The 17,812-nt window shown below is 44.7% G+C and overlaps 1 protein-coding gene across 1 annotated transcript; it reads right to left on the bottom strand.

Annotated features, from left to right (window-relative positions):
- Positions 1-11,072, bottom strand: LOC137359405 (histone H2A-like; the record flags this gene model as incomplete). Its single annotated transcript, XM_068025385.1, has 3 exons — positions 1-172; positions 4,345-4,475; positions 10,713-11,072. Coding segments are annotated over 3 exons (663 nt in total), but the record flags the coding sequence as incomplete, so codon positions are not given.
- Between the last annotated feature and the right edge of the window lie 6,740 nt (positions 11,073-17,812).

Below are 17,812 nucleotides of genomic sequence, written 5' to 3'. Positions count from 1 at the left end.
TTAACGTCCCACATCTGCAGGTTTCTTCCAAAACATCGGGAATTTCAGCCTCAATCCTCGGACCTTTGATGTCCTGTTCCACTGATATTTTGTCCCCTGATTAAAATTGATCCTGGGAAGTCTGTCCTCTGAGCGGCCTGGCACTCCGAGTTCCTCTGCAGACATCCGGTTGCTGTTGGTAGACCAAAAGAGTCCTATAACCCGAGAAGAAACCTCTCCCAGAGCCCTCCTAGTGTGTCTCCATTAGACCATGCAGCCACTACCTGTATAATGGATAGCAATGGTGAGGAGTATGAGTTATTTCAGTGCCTGCGTTTTGTGGAAATAGAGGATTAAAGATTTAAAATAATTAAAATCACTGAATAGATCCTCTGTGAGCAGGACTCAAACCAAACTGGGAATAATCCAGTGGATTTCAATGTTGAAATCTTTAACCACTGGACCATGGCAGCTGAAATCACACCCCTTTTATACAGACCGAGAATCATCCTACACTGATCCACTTCTGTTCATTTTTGTGTCTAGTTTTAGTTTAGAGATATAGCACTGAAACAGGCCCTTCGGCCCACCGAGTCTGTGCCGACCATCAACCAACCATTTATACTAATGCTACACGAATCCCACATTCCAATAACATCCCCACCGGTCCCTTTATATTTCCCTACCACCTACCTATACTAGGGGCAATTTATGACGGCCAATTAACCTATCAACCTGCAAGTCTTTGGCATGTGGGAGGAAACCGGAGCACCCGGAGGAAACCCACGCAGACACAGGGAGAACTTGCAAACTCCGCACAGACAGTACCCAGAATCGAACCCGGGTCGCTGGAGCTGTGAGGCTGCAGTGCTAACCACTGCGCAACTGTGCCTGGGACAAAAAAGTTCTGTGTAGCTGTCAATCAAAAAATGGTTGGAAGGAACTTCATTTATTCAAATACCAGCAGCCGCCAGTTGTCAATCAACTCAATCCCTTCAGCAATAGAGAGGGAGAAAGAGAGAGACTGTTAGAGAACTTCCTGCATTCAGTCCTGACCCTGTCACACTCAGCAGCGTCTCACCCAGACCCCACTCTCATCAACACTGAACATTGTTACTGAGACCCTTCAAATACTGTTTATAAAATGAATAAAGGTTCAAAGTTGATGACAGCTGGATTGAATGGAACCAAGTTTAATAAACTTTTCACTCTGACTTGATAACCACATTAGACAGTCCTTCAATTGGTAGCAAAGTTATCAGCTGTAAGAATGTTTTTACTGAGTTGAATAATTTCTGTGTGAGGAATGTTCCAGCATCATAAATGAATCCATTTGCAAATTGTTGATGGAAAGTGAGTGGTTTTATTGAAGAGGGTTTAAAGGAGGATGAGAGAATCGTGTGTGACAATGAAGTGGAATCAATGCAAGTAAAAACTGGAATGAAGGGGGTGGGGATCTCCTGGTCACATGGACTGATTGCAGAATTTTATAAAGATTTCTTTCATAGAGATTTTAACTCCATTTTATTTTTGTTATTTTTTTTCATGGGATGTAAGCATCGCTGGCAAGACCATCATTTATTGCCCATCCCTAATTGCCCTGGTTTTGGTGAGCTGCCTACTTGAACCACTGCAGTCCATATGTTATAGGTACACACACAGTGCTATTCGGGAGGGAGTTCCAGGATTTTGATATGCCCTAGGGAAGGGACGGCAAAATAGTTCCAAGTCAGGATGTGGATTGGAGGGGAGGTTGCTGATTGTAGTGTTCCCATGTGTCTGCTGCTCTTGTCCTTCTAAGGAATCAGGGGGATATCTCTCCGCTGGTTAGAGTCATACCTAGCAAAAAGGAAGATGGTTGTGGTTGTTGGAGGTCAATTATCTGAGCTCCAGGAGATCACTGCAGGAGTTCCTCAGGGTAGTGTCCTAGGCCCAACCATCTTCAGCTGCTTCATCAATAATCTTCTTCAATCATAAGGTCAGAAGTGGGGATTTTCGCTGATAATTGCACAGTGTTCAGCACCATTCGTGACTCCTCAGATACTGAAGCAGTCTGTGTAGAAATGCAACAAGTGCTCGACAGTATCCAGGACTTATCCAATGACCACCTTCAACAAGAGAGAATCTAAGCATCTCCCTTGACATTCAATGGCATTACCATTGCCGAATCCCCCACTATCAACATCCTAGGGGCTACCATTGACCAGAAATTGAACTGGAGTAGCCACAAAATACTGTGGCTACAAGAGCAGGTCACAGGCTAGTAATCCTGCAATGAGTAAGTCTCCTCCTGACTCCCCAAAGCCTGTCCACCATCTACAAGGCACAAGTCAGGAACGTGATGAAACACTCTCCACTTGTCTGGATGGATGCAGCTCCAAGAACACGCAAGAAGCTTGATACCATGCAGGACAAAGCAGCCCACTTGATTGGCACCCCATCCACAAACATTCACACCCTCCACCAGCGCGCACAGTGGCAGCAGTGTGCACCATCTACAAGATGCACTGCAGCAACACACCGAGGCTCCTTAGACAGCACTTTCCAAACCCACAACCGATACCAATTAGAAGTACAAGTGCAGCAAATGCATGGGAACACCACCACCAGCAAGTTCCCCTCCAAGTCACACACTATCCTGATGTGGAACTATATTGTCGTTCCTTCACTGTCACTGGGTCAAAGCCCTGGAACTCCCTTCCTAACGGCATTGTGTGTGTACCTACCTCACATGGACTGCAGCGGTTCAAGAAGGCAACTCACCACCACCTTCTCCAGGGCAATTAGGGATGGGCAATAAATGCTGGCCTAGCCAGCAACACCCACATCCCATGAATGATTTTTTAAAAATGGTGGTCGAGTTCACGTGTTTGGAAGGTGCTGTCTAGGATTGTAAACACTGCTGCCACTGTGCACCAGTGGTGGAAGGAGTGAATATTTAAGGTGGTGGACGGGGTGTTGATCAAGTGAGCTACTTTGTCCTGGATGGGGTCGAGCTTCCAGAGTGAAGTTAGAGCTGAACTCAGCTAGGCAAGTGCAGAGTATTCTATTACACACCTCACTTGTGCCATGTAGATGGTGGACAGGGTTTGGTGAATCAGGAGCTGTGTTACTCAGAGAATAACATAAAAGGTGTTGCCATGGTTACCCACATGGGTCCTAGTTATGCCTGTCTTTTTGTGGTGTATGTCAAACATTCCTTTTTCCTGTCCTACTCAGGGCCCCACCCCCCAGCTCTTTTTCCGGTAGAATGATGACTGTGTCAGTGTCATTTCCTGCTCCCGCCCGGAACTGGAAAACTTCATTAACTTTGTTTCCAATTTCTACCCTTCCCTCACCTTCACATGATCTATCTCCGACACTTCCCTTCCCTTTGTGACTTCTCTGTCTCCATCTCTGAATTTAAGGCTGTCCGCTAATATTCTTTCTAAGCCCACCGACTCCCACAGTTACCTTGACTACACTTTCTCACACCCTGCTTCCTGTAAGGACTCCATTCCATTCTCCCAGTTTCCCCATCTCTGACACATCATTTCTGATGATGCAACCTTCGACAACAGCAGTTCTGATATGTCTTCCTTTTTCCTCAACCGAGGATTCCCCCACACTGTGGTTGACAGGGCCCTCAACCGTGTCTGACCCATTTCCTGCACTTCTGCCCTCATCCCTTCCCCTCCCTCCCAGAACTGCAACCAAGTTCCACCCGACCTGCCTGCACATCCAAAGGATCATCCTCCACTATTTCTGCCACCTCCAGCATGATGCCATTATCAAACACATCTTCCCCTCCACTGCCCTGTCAGCATTCCCCTTCCCATGGCCTCTTCCCATATAATCGCAGGAGGCATAGATCCTGCCCTTTTACCTCCTCTCTCCTCACCATCCAAGGCCCCAAGCACTCCTTCCAGGTGAAGCAGCGATTTACTTGTACTTCTTTCAATTTAGTCTTCTGTATTCGCTGCTCACAATGCGGCACCTCTACATTGGGGAGACCAAACGTAGATTGGGTGACTGCTTTGCGGAACATCTCCGGACAATCTGTAAGCATGAACCCAAGCTTCAGGTTGCTTGCCACTTCACTTCACCACACTGTTCTCATACCCACATTTCTGTCCTCGGTCTGCTGCAGTGTTCCAGTGAAGCAAGCTCCAGGAACAGAACCTCATTTTCTGATTAGACACCCAAAAGCCTTCCGGACTGAACATTAAGTAAAATAATTTCAGAGCATGGCTGGATCTTTTTTATTATTTTATTTTATTTTGATTGATAATTTTTTGTTACCATGTTCCTGCCTGAATCTTGGTTTTTCAAGTTTGTGTTTTTGGAGAGAGCTGTTCATTATTCTGTCATTAACACTGTCTGTACACTAATGTTTTGCCCTTCACTGCACCATTAGCACTCTCCCTTTGTCTTTGCTGCATGACCTGCTTGTCAGTTAATCTCTCCTGCCCTAACACTTTTTGTTGAATTCCAAGATATATTTTATTCATAAAAATCTGTAAAAAATACATTACAAAAATACAAACAATGCAAAGCAGATCAGTTTCCTTCAATACTGGAATGAATTGCCTCACCACCCTTCCATTTCATTTTACATTTTATAGCAAACAAAAATTTTCCGGATGCAGTTCAAGGGGTTTTCCATGGATCCAGCCCCTCCGTTCAGCTTGGTGGGGGGACCTTACACATTGGTCTTTCCCCATTGAGTCTTTGCTGCGGCTGCCCCAAGCTTTAGTGCGTTCCTCAGCACGTAGTCCTGGACCTTGGAATGTGCCAGTCTGCAACATTCGGTGGTGGACAACTCTTTGCGCTGGAAGACCAGCAAGTTTTGTGCAGACCAAAGGGCGTCTTTTACCAAATTGATAGTCTTCCAGCAGCAGCTGATGTTTATCTCGGTGCGCGTCTCTGGGAACAGCCCGTAGAGCACAGACTCTTGTGTTACAGAGCTGCTTGGGATGAATCTCAACAAAATCCACTGCATCTCTTTCCACACCTGCTTTGCAAAGACACATTCCAGGAGGAGGTGGGCAACCGTCTCCTGCCTGAACACACACCTTCCCTTTTGTTCTCTTCCCCACCTCCACCTACCCTCCCCACCCCTCCGCCATCCCCACTTCACTTACTTAAAACTTATTACATTGAGTGTGGAACAAATTCCATCAATCTTTTGTACTGTATGAGATTAAGTTTGTCACACTTTCTGGTACATTATATGACAGCAAATTTAATTCTAAATCTATCTCTGTTGTACTGTATCTGAGTGTGAGATTATTTGAGTGTCAGTCTATGGAACTAAATGTGATTGTGTGATTCATTCTGTCTGTCAATCATGAGTATTGTATGTGAATGTGTGGCAGCTTCTGTATCTATCTGCTACTGTGGGTGAATGTGGATATTATTCTGTATCTGTCAGTGTCTGGAACTAAATGTGAGTGTGAGATTCATTCTGTATGCACCAGTCTTACAGTCAGAATGTGATTGTTTGATTCATTCTCTATGTGTCAGTCTAAGGTATTATGTATGTGTGTGGTTTTAATTAAGTGTCTGTCACTTTATGTGAGCTTGGGTCTCATTGTATATTTGTCAGTCTCTGGTTCTTTCTGTGAGAGTGAGATTAATTCTCTATCTGCTGGTCTCTGAAATTAATTGATTTTGTGACTCACTATGTGTCTGTCAGTCTCTGCTAGTGTATGTGAGTGATATCTGTTATGCATATATTATTTTCTGGTACTGGAAGTGAATGTTGGATTTATTCTTTAGCTGTTAGTCTCTGGTACAACGTATGAGTGTGGGTCCCATTCAGTATTAGTCAATTTCTGGTACAGTCTGCATGTGCACATCCAGAGCTCATTCTGCATTTGGCAGTCTCTGGTACTTAATGTGTGTTACAATTCATTTTTTATGTGTCTGTTTCTGGGACAGTCAGTTAAAGTGGAATTAATTTTGTATCTCTCAGCTACTGGTATTGTCTGCAAGTGTGGTACATTCTGTATCTATGAGACTCTGGTGCAGGATTCCTCTGTACCGGTACTTAATATGTATTTCAGGGATGGTATTGAGAACTATTTGTTTAACGCCATAATGTATCACAATTTGCCTCATTTTAACTGTGTGTTTTATTGAGTTGTGGTATGAGAGTTTTAGGAACATAGGAGCAGGACACCCAGCATGCTCTGCCATTCAATAGGATCAGGACTGATCATCCACTTCAATGCCTTTTTTCCCACACTATCCTCATATCCCCTTATGTCATTTGTATTTACAAATCTGTCAATCTCTGCTTTAAACATACTCAATGACTGAGCTTCCACAGTTCTCTGGGGTAAAGAATTCCTAATGTTTAACAACCCTCTGAGTAAAGAAATTTCTCCTCATCTCTGTTTGTTTTGGACGGGTATTTAGTCTGTAACTCTGAACACATTTGTGAATGATGACATATATTTCAAACTCACAAATGGTGTGCTCAGTATAATTAGAATCATTGAATTGATACTCTATCTTTCATTACAGCTCTGACAGAGATTATTGGATTGGTATGTAATGTGTAGTGCAGTCTGCACTAATTGGCATAATACTGTAACTTTCCTTTTGATACTGTATGAGATGTTTGTACTACATTGTAATCTGTCTCTCAGTCTGCACTCTGGTCTACATTCTTAGGATTCATTCTGTACCTTTCCATCAGCTGCTCTACCTCATATTTAATTTGTAGCTTAGGCTGCACTTTTGTGAGATTGATCCGGTGCCTTTCAATCTGATAGTGTGTGTGATTTTGAACTGAGATCAATGGACCTACCTTTCAGCAGTACTGAGTTGGGCTGAATTGGAAACAACTTCTGCCTCTCCGGCATTGTTTGATTGTCTGCTGGGAGAGTGGAGTGTGGTGGTGCGTGGGGGGAGGGTTGCGTGGGGAGGGGGGAGCGTAATGCAGTATCTTACACATTCAATGTCTCTTGATCATCTCCATTGACAACCCCATCTGGCTAATTGAATCAGGGAGCACTCCCACTGTCTTGTTTAGTCTTTTAGAATGCAAATGTGCAGCCATATTTTCAGCCATTGTTGTGTTCTTTTTAAACAAGGTATTTGAAGTCCATAACAGTTCATACGACAAAATTAATATGTCTCGTTTTTGACAGGTGTGGTTTTCGGCATAACATGAATGTAATATTTCAATTAATAATCATTATGACCAACCACAAAGGATGATCAGTAATACAAAGAGTGTCAGTGTCTGATTCCACTGCAGCACTCAGCTTCTGCTGATCAGGTTTTCTTTGGTAGTTTTACAACAAGTTAGTGACATCCAGGAACAACCCAACATCTGCACTGCTCCATGAATGGGAATACCTGCTGGAGCAGGGATGTATGCATAAGTCAGGATTTTATTTCCACCTGGCAATATTATGTAAGAACATCATAACTAGGAGCAGGATTAGGCCATTCCACCAATTGAGCCTGCTCCACCATTCAATAAAATCATGGCAGATCTAATCATGGCCTCAACTTCACTATCCTGCCTGCCCCTATAACCCTTCATTCCCTTGTAGATCAAAAGTCAGTCTAACTCAGCCTTAAATATATTCAATGACCAGTCTCCACCATCCTCTTGGGTAGAGAATTCCAAAGAATAGCAGCCCTTTGAGAGAAGATATTCCTCCTCAACTACATCGAAAATGAGACCCCTTATTTTGAAACTGTTCCCCCGAGTTCTTGATTCCCTCATGAGGGGAAACATCATCTCAGTAAATACCCTGTCAAGCCCCCTCAGAATCTTATGCATTTCAATAAGATTGACTCTCATTCTTCTAAACTCCAATGAGTGCACCACAACCAGGTCAACCTTTCCACATAACACAACACCTTCATCCCAGAAATCAACCTAGTGGTTCTTGCCTGAACGACCTCCAATGCAAATATATCTCTCCATAAATAAGGAGACCAAAACTGCATGCAACACTCAAGGTGTGGTCGAACCAACAACTTGCACATTTCTACCACATCCCCCTTGGAATAAAGGCCAACATTCCATTTGCCTTCCTAATTACTTGCTGTACTTTCATGCTAACATTTTGTGATTCATATACAAGGACCCCCTGATTCTCTGCACCACAGCATTCTGCAGTCTCTCTCTATTTAAATAATATTCTGCTTTTCTTCACATCATACCAAAGTGGATAACCTCACATTTTCCCACATTATACTTCATTGCCAAATTTTTGTCCACACACTTAACCTGCCTTTATCCCTTTGCAGACTCTTTGTGGCCTCCTCACAACTTTGCCACCTATATTTGTATCACCAGCAAATTTGGTTACAATACACTCGATCCCTTCATCTAAGCCAGTAATTATAGATTGTAAGTGGTTGAGACCCCAACACCGATCCCTGTGGCACACCATTAGTTAGTTTGCCAAACTGAAAAATGACCCATTGAACCCAATTCCCTGTTTCTTGTTAGTTAGCCAATCCTCTATCCATGCTAATATATTACACCTGAACACCATGAGCTCTTATCTTGTGTCTTTTACATGGCACTTTATCGAACACCTTTTAAACTCCAAATAAACAACATCTACTGATATAAAAACAGGAAATGCTGGAAATACTCAGCAGGTCTGGCAGCATCTGTGGAGAGAGAAGCAGAGTTAACGTTTCGGGTCAGTGACACGTCTTTGGAACTGGCAAATATTAGAAATGTCAAAGGTTCTAAGCAAGTAAAGCGGGGGTGGGGCAAGAGATAAGAAAGGAGAAGGTGTAGATAGGAAAAGGTCACAGAGAATAACTGACCAGAAGGTCATGGAGCAAAGGCAAACAATATGTTAATGATGTGTTGAAAGCCAAAGCATTATTACAGATAGGGTGTTAACGGACTGAAAATTGAATAGCAGCAAGTACAGACATAAAAAAAAAACTGTGGGTAAGCCAATTGAACAGACTAAGATGAAATAAAATAAACATACAAAAAAATGTAAAAAGAAAAAATAACTAAAAATGAAAGTAAAATGGGGGGCTGTCATGCAATGAAATTATTGAACTCAATGTTCAGTCCGGCAGGCTGTAGTGTGCCTAATTGGTAAATGAGATGCTGTTCCTCGAGCTTTCGTTGATGTTCACCGGAACACTGCAGCAAGCCCATGATAGAGATGTGAGCATGAGAGCAAGGGGGAGTGTTGAAATGGCAAGCGACCGGAAGCTCAGGGTCCTGCTTGCGGACTGAGCGGAGGTGTTTCGCAAAGCGGTCATCCAGTCTGCGTTTGGTCTCCCCAATGTAGAGGAGACCACATTGTGAGCAGCAAATACAGTATACTACGTTGAAAGAAGTACAAATAAGTTGCTGCTTAACCTGAAAGGAGTGTTTGGGGCCTGGGATAGTGAGGAGAGAGGAGGTAAATGGGCAGGTATTACACCTCCTGCGATTGCAGAGGAAGGTGCCATGGGAAGGGGACGAGGTGGTGGGGGTAATGGAGGAGTGGACCAGGGTGTGGCGGAGGGAAAGATCCCTTCAGAATGCTGACAGGGGAAGGGAGGGGAAGATGCGTTCGGTAGTGGCATCATGCTGGAGGTGGCGGAAATGGCGGAGGATGATCCTTTGGATATGGAGGCTGATGGGGTGGAAAGTGAGGACAAGGGGAACCCTGTCACGGTTCTGGGAGGAAGGGGAAGGGGTGAGGATAGAGGTGCGGGAAATGGGCCCGACACGGTTGAGGGCCCTGTCAACCACGGTGGGGGGAATCCTCTGTTGAGGAAAAAGGAAGACATATCAGAAGTGCTGTCATGGAAGGTAGCATCATCAGAGCAGATCACTACATCTACTGGTTCCCCTTCATATACCCTGCTTGTTACATCCTCAAAAATAATTTTGTCAAATATGATTTCTTTTTCATAAATCCATGTTGACTCTGCATGATTGTACATTAATTTTCTGAATGTTCTGCTACCACTTACTTAATCATGGATTTCAGCATTTTCCCAATGACAGACATTAGGCTAGCAGGCCTATCATTACCTGCTTTTTGAATAGGGGTTTCACATTTGCGGTTTTAATATCCACTGGGACTGTTCCAGAATCTCGGGAATTTAAGATTACAACCAATGCATCCACTGTAGCCATTTCTTTTAAACTCTAGGATGCAGGCCATCAGGTCCAGGGGATCTGTCAGTCTTCAGTCCCATTAGTTTTCCAACTACATTTTTTCTAGCGATAGGGATTGTTTCAAGTTCCTTCTCTTACTCTGCACTCACTCTGTTCCATGAGCAGATTCTCAGTGAGAAGCGGCGCGCAGATCACCGGAGGAAAAAAAGAACAGAATTCAAACTGTCTAAATGAAAAACAGACCAGAATTGACCCAGATACTGTCATTATTAAATTAATTAATCAGCGCCAAACCACTTATCATTAATGCACCAGGAGGGTCTCCGAATTTATGAAATTGAAGGTGGCAGCATTTATTAAATTGTTGATGGACACCCTGTAGTTCAGTTCTTCATTTAACTGGGGGTGGGTGGGTACAGGGGGATGTGTGAGGAGAGAAACAGAGCGCAATCCAGAGAGGGAACGGAAAACACACCTGGACAGATGTGAAACAGGTCAATCCACTGTTACAATAACTCCATCACTGACTCCCTCCTGACAGTAACCAGCCCTTTCACAGAGACTGTCGGTGGCTCTGAAAAGAGCCTTTGGGTTATTGGATGACATTTTGGCCGCTTTACTTTTTCTGGGAGCTCTGAGCGCTGGTTTTCTTGGGCAGCAGCACGGCCTGGATATTAGGCAGCACCCCGCCCTGAGCGATGGTCACTCCTCCCAGAAGCTTGTTGAGCTCCTCGTCATTGCGGACCGCCAGCTGCAGGTGTCTGGGGATGATGCGGCTCTGCTTGTTGTCCCGGGCCGCATGACCGGCCAGCTCGCCGATTTCAGCGGTCAGATACTCGAGCACAGCAGCCAGATAGACCGGGGCTCCGGCACCCACACGCTCAGCATAGTTACCCTTTCTCAGGAGCCTGTGAACACGACCCACCGGGAACTGCATTCCAGCCTGGGAGGAGCGAGACTTGGCCTTGGCCCGAGCTTTCCCGCTGGTCTTTCCTCTTCCAGACTTTTTTTTTTATTTCCAAAATATACTTTATTCATCAAAATCTGGAAAAAAAAATACATTACCGTACAGTTTCAAACAGCATCAAGTCAAAAAATTACAAACAGTGCAAAGGAGGTCAGTTTCCTTCAATAAAGGAGTGAGTTGCCTCACAACCATTTCATTTGTCATGCCAGATACATTTTTACATTTTATAGCACACAAATATTTTCCAGATAAAGTTCGAGGGGTTTTCCATGGATCCAGCCCCTCCATTCAGCTTGATGAGGGGAACTTACACAGTGGTCTTTCCCCATTGAGCCTTTGCTGCGGCTGCCCCAAGCTTTAGTGCGTCCCTCAGCACATAGTCCTGGACCATGGAATGTGCCAGTCTGCAACATTCGGTCATGGACAACACTTTGTGCTGGAAGACCAGCAAGTTTCGGGCAGACCAAAGGGCGTCTTTCACCGAATTGATAGTCCTCCAGCAGTAGTTGATGTTTATCTCGGTGTGCGTCCCTGGGAACAGCCCATAGAGCACAGATTCCTGTGTTGCAGAGCTGCTTGGGATGAACCTCGACAAAAACCACTGCATCTCTCTCCACACCTGCTTTGCAAAGACACATTCCAGAAGGAGGTGGGCAACCGTCTCTTTCTCACCACAGCCACCTCGAGGGCATTGTGCGGAGGGGGTGAGACTTCAGGCGTGCAGGAAGGATCTGACAGGGAGGGCTCTTCTCACCACTAGCCAAGCTACATCTTGGTGCTTGTTTGAAAGTTCTGGTGATGAGGCATTCTGCCAAATGATTTTGGCGGTCTGCTCGGGGAACCATCCGACCGGATCCACCATCTACGTTTCCCGTCGGGCCTTGAGGACATTCCATGCAGACCACTGCCTGATGGATTGGTGGTCAAAGGTGTTTTCCGCAGAAACCTTCCCACGCAGGATAGGTGGTACGGCACGGTCCAACTGGATGGAGCGTTCCGCGGCAATGTGACCAGGTCCATCCTTCTCAACATCGGGTACAGATAGAACCTCAGCACGTAATGACACTTGGTGTTTGCGTACTGAGCAGAAGACGGCAACGTCATCCATGTATGAGAAAAGCTCGAGTAGACTATGCTAGAATTCCCCAGAATGTAGAAGAATGACAAGTAATCGTACTGACAAATAAAAATCTTAAGTGGTTTGACACAATAGATACTGGGAGGCTGTTTCCTCTGGCTGGCAAACCCAGAACAAAGGCTCATCGTCTCAGTGTGAAGGGCTCAGTCATTCAGGACTGAGAAGAGATTTTTTTTTCACTCTAATGGTTGTTAATCTTTGGAATTCTCTTCCCCAGAGAGCTGTGGATGCTCAATCATTGCGTATATTCAAGAGAGAGATTAATAGGTTGTGGACACTTCGGTGATCAAGGGATCAGCCCTAATCTTATCGAATGGCAGAGCTATTTCGAAGGGCCGAGTGGCCTAATCCTCCTTCTTATGCAAAGTTCCATTCTGTAAGAAATGGGACCTTTAATAACTGGTTCTTCTCATAATAATGTCGAATGCTTATAGCAATATATTATAGCGGCACAGTGGCGCAGTGGTTAGCACTGCAGCCTCACAGCTGCAGCGACCCCGGTTCGATTCTGGGTACTGCCTGTACGGAGTTTGCAAGTTCTCCCTGCGACCATGTGGATTTTCGCTGGGTGCTCCGGTTGCCACCCACAGCCAAAGACTTTCAGGTTGATAGGTAAATTGGCCATTATAAATTGCCCCCAGTACAGGTGTGGGGATGTGGTAGGAATATAGGATTAGTATAAATGGGTAGTTGATGGTCAGCACAGACTCAGTGGGCCGAAGGGCCTGCTTCAGTGCTGTATCTCTACATAAATAAAAGTAGCAGACAGAGCATGAGGCCACCCATAGAAAAGCAGTTCTTAGCAGCGAGGGTCAGCACTGGTATAAACAAAGATAGGGGCTGAGGAGTATGCTGTTCCTGAGGTGGTCATAATAGAAGCCACTGGACACCATAGACATTCCTGAACTGATAGATGGAGTCTTCTTGCACTTTGTGTACCCTGTCATCAGTACAAGTGTCTAGTGAAAGCTAAAAATGGGCTCCAGTATAAGATATACTGAATGATGACCTTGAGCAAAAGTGATGGACAAAGTTGGGGGGGTGTGGCCACCCTGATACTTCAGTTACCTGTCCTGTATGCATTGGTTAGAAGTGTTTGAACAAATGATTGACATAGGGTACCAGTCCCGAGAAATAAAGTATATAAACAGGTGCTCGACAGGGAAATATTCAGACAGGAGAGCTTCCCAAAGCTCGGCTTCAGCTGAGTGTTAGACTTTGGCCTAACACTTTGGTTGGCTGAAGAAGACTGAGGACACCAACACCAACACCTCGCCTGCTTCATCGTCAGGGAGACTGTCAACACAGTTCTTCCCCACTGTATGATCCGGATCGGTAATCCATTCAATCTGTTATGGGTTGTACCTCTAATTCATCTATTTAGCTTACGCATCATCATATTTAAACTGTTCATATTTAAACTGTTGCTTCTTAATAAACTATTTTAAAATCACATTATGAGCTCGGTCCCCTTCTTTGTGTGTCTGTGAAGACCGAACCAAAATCTTACAATTCCTTCCCAGGGAATATTTCATTCTTCAAAAAGAGAAACTTGCTGGAAATCTGAATAACAGAAGATTCTGGAAACACTCAGCAGTTCCAGCAGTATCTATGGAGAGAGGAAGGCAGGAGCAACGTTTCAGGTCTATAGAAGGGTCACAGAACTGGACCATTAACCTGAGCTTCTCTTCTCCACAGTTGTTTCTGGACTGGTTGAGTGTTTTCAGTATTTTAGTTTTTTTTTGTATTTCATCCCTTTCCCTTTTGACTGTTTGCTGTGAAACTTTCAGCGTTGTGCTCAGTTCTTTGTGTAGTTATGTTTTCTTTGTTTGAAGTGATGTAAATAGTATCCTAAAATATCAGACAGAAATACTGCTCAATTTAGTGTAAAATATAACAGGGCACATTTACAAATATCTAATCAATTAAGGCAATTTTTTAAAATAAGAATCAATTACCTTTATTTTCAATATAAAAATATGAAGCAATATGAGTGCAGCACTTACAGACAAAATCTATTACCTCACATTACCTGCATCTTTAACCTTGACAGACTGTGTAAATTTCTTCTCCTATGTTACAGTTCTCACTTTCAGCTAGCAAATGTCAGCAATCTGTGATGCAGTGCAGTTTACAGATCAGACCGTCAGTCACAACATGCAATGATTGTTCAGCTTATGTTGGACAGGTGGAACTTAGAAATATTGGGAATGGAGACAAAGAACAAAGAACAAAGAAAATTACAGAACAGGAACAGGCCCTTCGGCCCTCCAAGCCTGCGCCGATCCAGATCCTCTTTCTTAACATGTCGCCTATTTTCTAAGGGTCTGTATCTCTTTGCTTCCTGCCCATTCATGTATCTGTCTAGATACATCTTAAAAGACGCTATCGTGCCCGCGTCTACCACTTCCGCTGGCAACGTGTTCCAGGCACCCACCACCCTCTGCGTAAAGAACTTTCCACGCATATCCCCCCTAAACTTTTCCCTCTCACTTTGAACTCGTGACCCCTAGTAATTGAATCCCCCACTCTGGGAAAAAGCTTCTTGCTATCAACCCTGTCTATACCTCTCATGATTTTGTACACCTCTATCAGGTCCCCCCTCAATCTCCGTCTTTCTAATGAAAATAATCCTAATCTACTCAACCTCTCTTCATAGCTAGCGCCCTCCATACCAGGCAACATCCTGGTGAACCTCCTCTGCATCCTCTCCAAAGCATCTACATCCTTTTGGTAATGTGGCGACCAGAACTGCATGCAGTATTCCAAATGTGGCCGAACCAAAGTCTTATACAACTGTAACATGACCTGCCAACTCTTGTACTCAATACCCCGTCCGATGAAGGAAAGCATGCCGTGTGCGTTCTTGACCACTCTATTGACCTGCGCTGCCACCTTCAGGGAACAATGGACCTGAACACCCAAATCTCTCTGGACATCAATTTTCCCCAGGACTTTTCCATTTACTGTATAGTGCACTCTTGAATTGGATCTTCCAAAATGCATCACCTCGCATTTGCCCGGATTGAACTCCATCTGCCATTTCCCTGCCCAACTTTCCAATCTATCTCTATTCTGCTGTATTCTCTGACAGTCCCCTTCACTATCTGCTACTCCACCAATCTTAGTGTCGTCTGCAAACTTGCTAGTCAGACCACCTATACTTTCCTCCAAATCATTTATGTATATCACAAACAACAGCGGTCCCAGCACGGATCCCTGTGGAACACCACTGGTCACACTTCTCCATTTTGAGAAACTCCCTTCCACTACTACTCTCTGTCTCCTGTTGCCCAGCCAGTTCTTTATCCATCTGGCTAGTACACCTTGGACCCCATGCGACTTCACTTTCTCCATCAGCCTACCATGGGGAACCTTATCAAACGCCTTACTGAAGTCCATGTATATGACATCTACAGCCCTTCCCTCATCAATCAACTTTGTCTCTTCCTCAAAGAATTCTATTAAGTTGGTAAGACATGACCTTCCCTGCACAAAACCATGTTGCCTTTCAGTGATAAGCCCATTTTCTTCCAAATGGGAATAGATCCTATCCCTCAGTATCTTCTCCAGCAGCTTCCCTACCACTGACATCAGGCTCCCAGGTCTATAATTACCTGGATTTTCCCTGCTACCCTTCTTAAACAAGGGGACAACATTAGCAATTCTCCAGTCCTCCGGGACATCATCCGTGTTTAAGGATGCTGCAAAGATATCTGTTAAGGCCCCAGCTATTTCCTCTCTCGCTTCCCTCAGAAACCTGGGATAGATCCCATCCGGACCTGGGGACTTGTCCACCTTAATGCCTTTTAGAATACCCAACACATCCTCCCTCCTTATGCCGACTTGACCTAGAGTAATCAAATATCTGTCCCTGACCTCAACATCCGTCATGTCCCTCTCCTCGGTGAATACCGATGCAAAGTACTCATTTAAAATCTCACCCATTTTCTCTGACTCCACGCAAAGCTTTCTTCCTTTGTCCTTGAGTGGGCCAATCCTTTCTCTAGTTACCCTCTTGCTCCTTAGATATGAATAAAAAGCTTTGGGATTTTCCTTAACCCTGTTTGCCAAAGATATTTCATGACCCCTTTTAGCCCTCTTAATTCCTCGTTTCAGATTGGTCCTACATTCCCGATATTCTTCCAAAGCTTCGTCTTTCTTCAGCCGCCTAGACCTTATGTATGCTTCCTTTTCCCTCTTAGCTAGTCTCACAATTTCACCTGTCATCCATGGTTCCCTAATCTTGCCATTTCTACCCCTCATTTTCACAGGAACATGTCTCTCCTGCACACTAATCAACCTCTCTTTAATGGCCTCCCACATATCAAATGTGGATTTACCTTCAAACAGCTGCTCCCAATCTACATTCCCCAGCTCCTGCCGAATTTTGGTATAGTTGGCCTTCCCCCAATTTAGCACTCTTCCCTTAGGACCACTCTCGTCTTTGTCCATGAGTATTCTAAAACTTATGGAATTGTGATCACTATTCCCAAAGTAGTCCCCTACTAAAACTTCAACCACCTGGCCGGGCTCATTCCCCAACACCAGGTCCAGTATGGCCCCTTCCCGAGTTGGACTATTTACATACTGCTCGAGAAAACCCTCCTGGATGCTCCTTACAAATTTTGCTCCATCTGGACCTCTAACACTAAGTGAATCCCAGTCAATGTTGGGAAAATTAAAATCTCCTATCACCACCACCCTGTTGCTCCTACATCTTTCCATAATCTGTTTACATATTTGTACCTCTATCTCACGCTCGCTGTTGGGAGGCCTATAGTACAGCCCCAACATTCTTACCGCACCCTTCCTATTTCTGAGTTCTGCCCATATTGCCTCACTGCTCGAGTCCTCCATAGTGCCCTCCTTCAGCACAAGCTGTGATATCCTCTTTGACCAGTAATGCAACTCCTCCACCCCTTTTACCTCCCTCTCTATCCCTCCTGAAGCATCGATATCCTGGGATATTTAGTTGCCAATCGTGCCCTTCCCTCAACCAAGTCTCAGTAATAGCAATAACATCATTCTCCCAGGTACTAATCCAAGCCCTAAGTTCATCTGCCGTACCTACTACACTTCTTGCATTAAAACAAATACACCTCAGACCACCAGTCCCTTTGCGTACATCATCTGCTCCCTGCCTACTCTTTCCCTTTGTCACGCTGACTTCATTATCTGGTTCCTTACAGGCTTTAGTTACTACCTCCTTACTGTCCACTGACCTCCTCATTTGGTTCCCATCCCCCTGCCACATTAGTTTAAACCCTCCCCAACAGCGTTAGCAAAAGCACCCCGAAGGACATTGATTCCAGTCCGGCCCAGGTGTAGACTGTCCAATTTGTAATAGTCCCACCTCCCCCAGAACCGGTCCCAATGTCCCAAAAATCTGAACCCCTCACTCCTGCACCATCTCTCAAGCCACGCATTCATCCTGACTATTCTTTCATTTCTACTCTGACTATCACGTGGCACTGGTAGCAATCCTGAGATTACTACCTCTGAGGTCCTACAGATAGCCATTATTGCACTGAGTTTGTCCAAACATTAATTGTACCATTGTGCCACATCAGCCAGCCTGTTGTCCCGTACATGAGAATGCGAATCATTCTTTATATGCGGCTAACTGTCA

The sequence above is a fragment of the Heterodontus francisci genome, unplaced genomic scaffold (assembly GCF_036365525.1).
Source record: "Heterodontus francisci isolate sHetFra1 unplaced genomic scaffold, sHetFra1.hap1 HAP1_SCAFFOLD_102, whole genome shotgun sequence".
In the NCBI taxonomy this organism is placed as follows: domain Eukaryota; kingdom Metazoa; phylum Chordata; class Chondrichthyes; order Heterodontiformes; family Heterodontidae; genus Heterodontus; species Heterodontus francisci.
The sequence above is the reverse complement of the archived record's forward strand: the minus strand, read 5'-3'. Positions and strand labels throughout refer to the sequence as shown.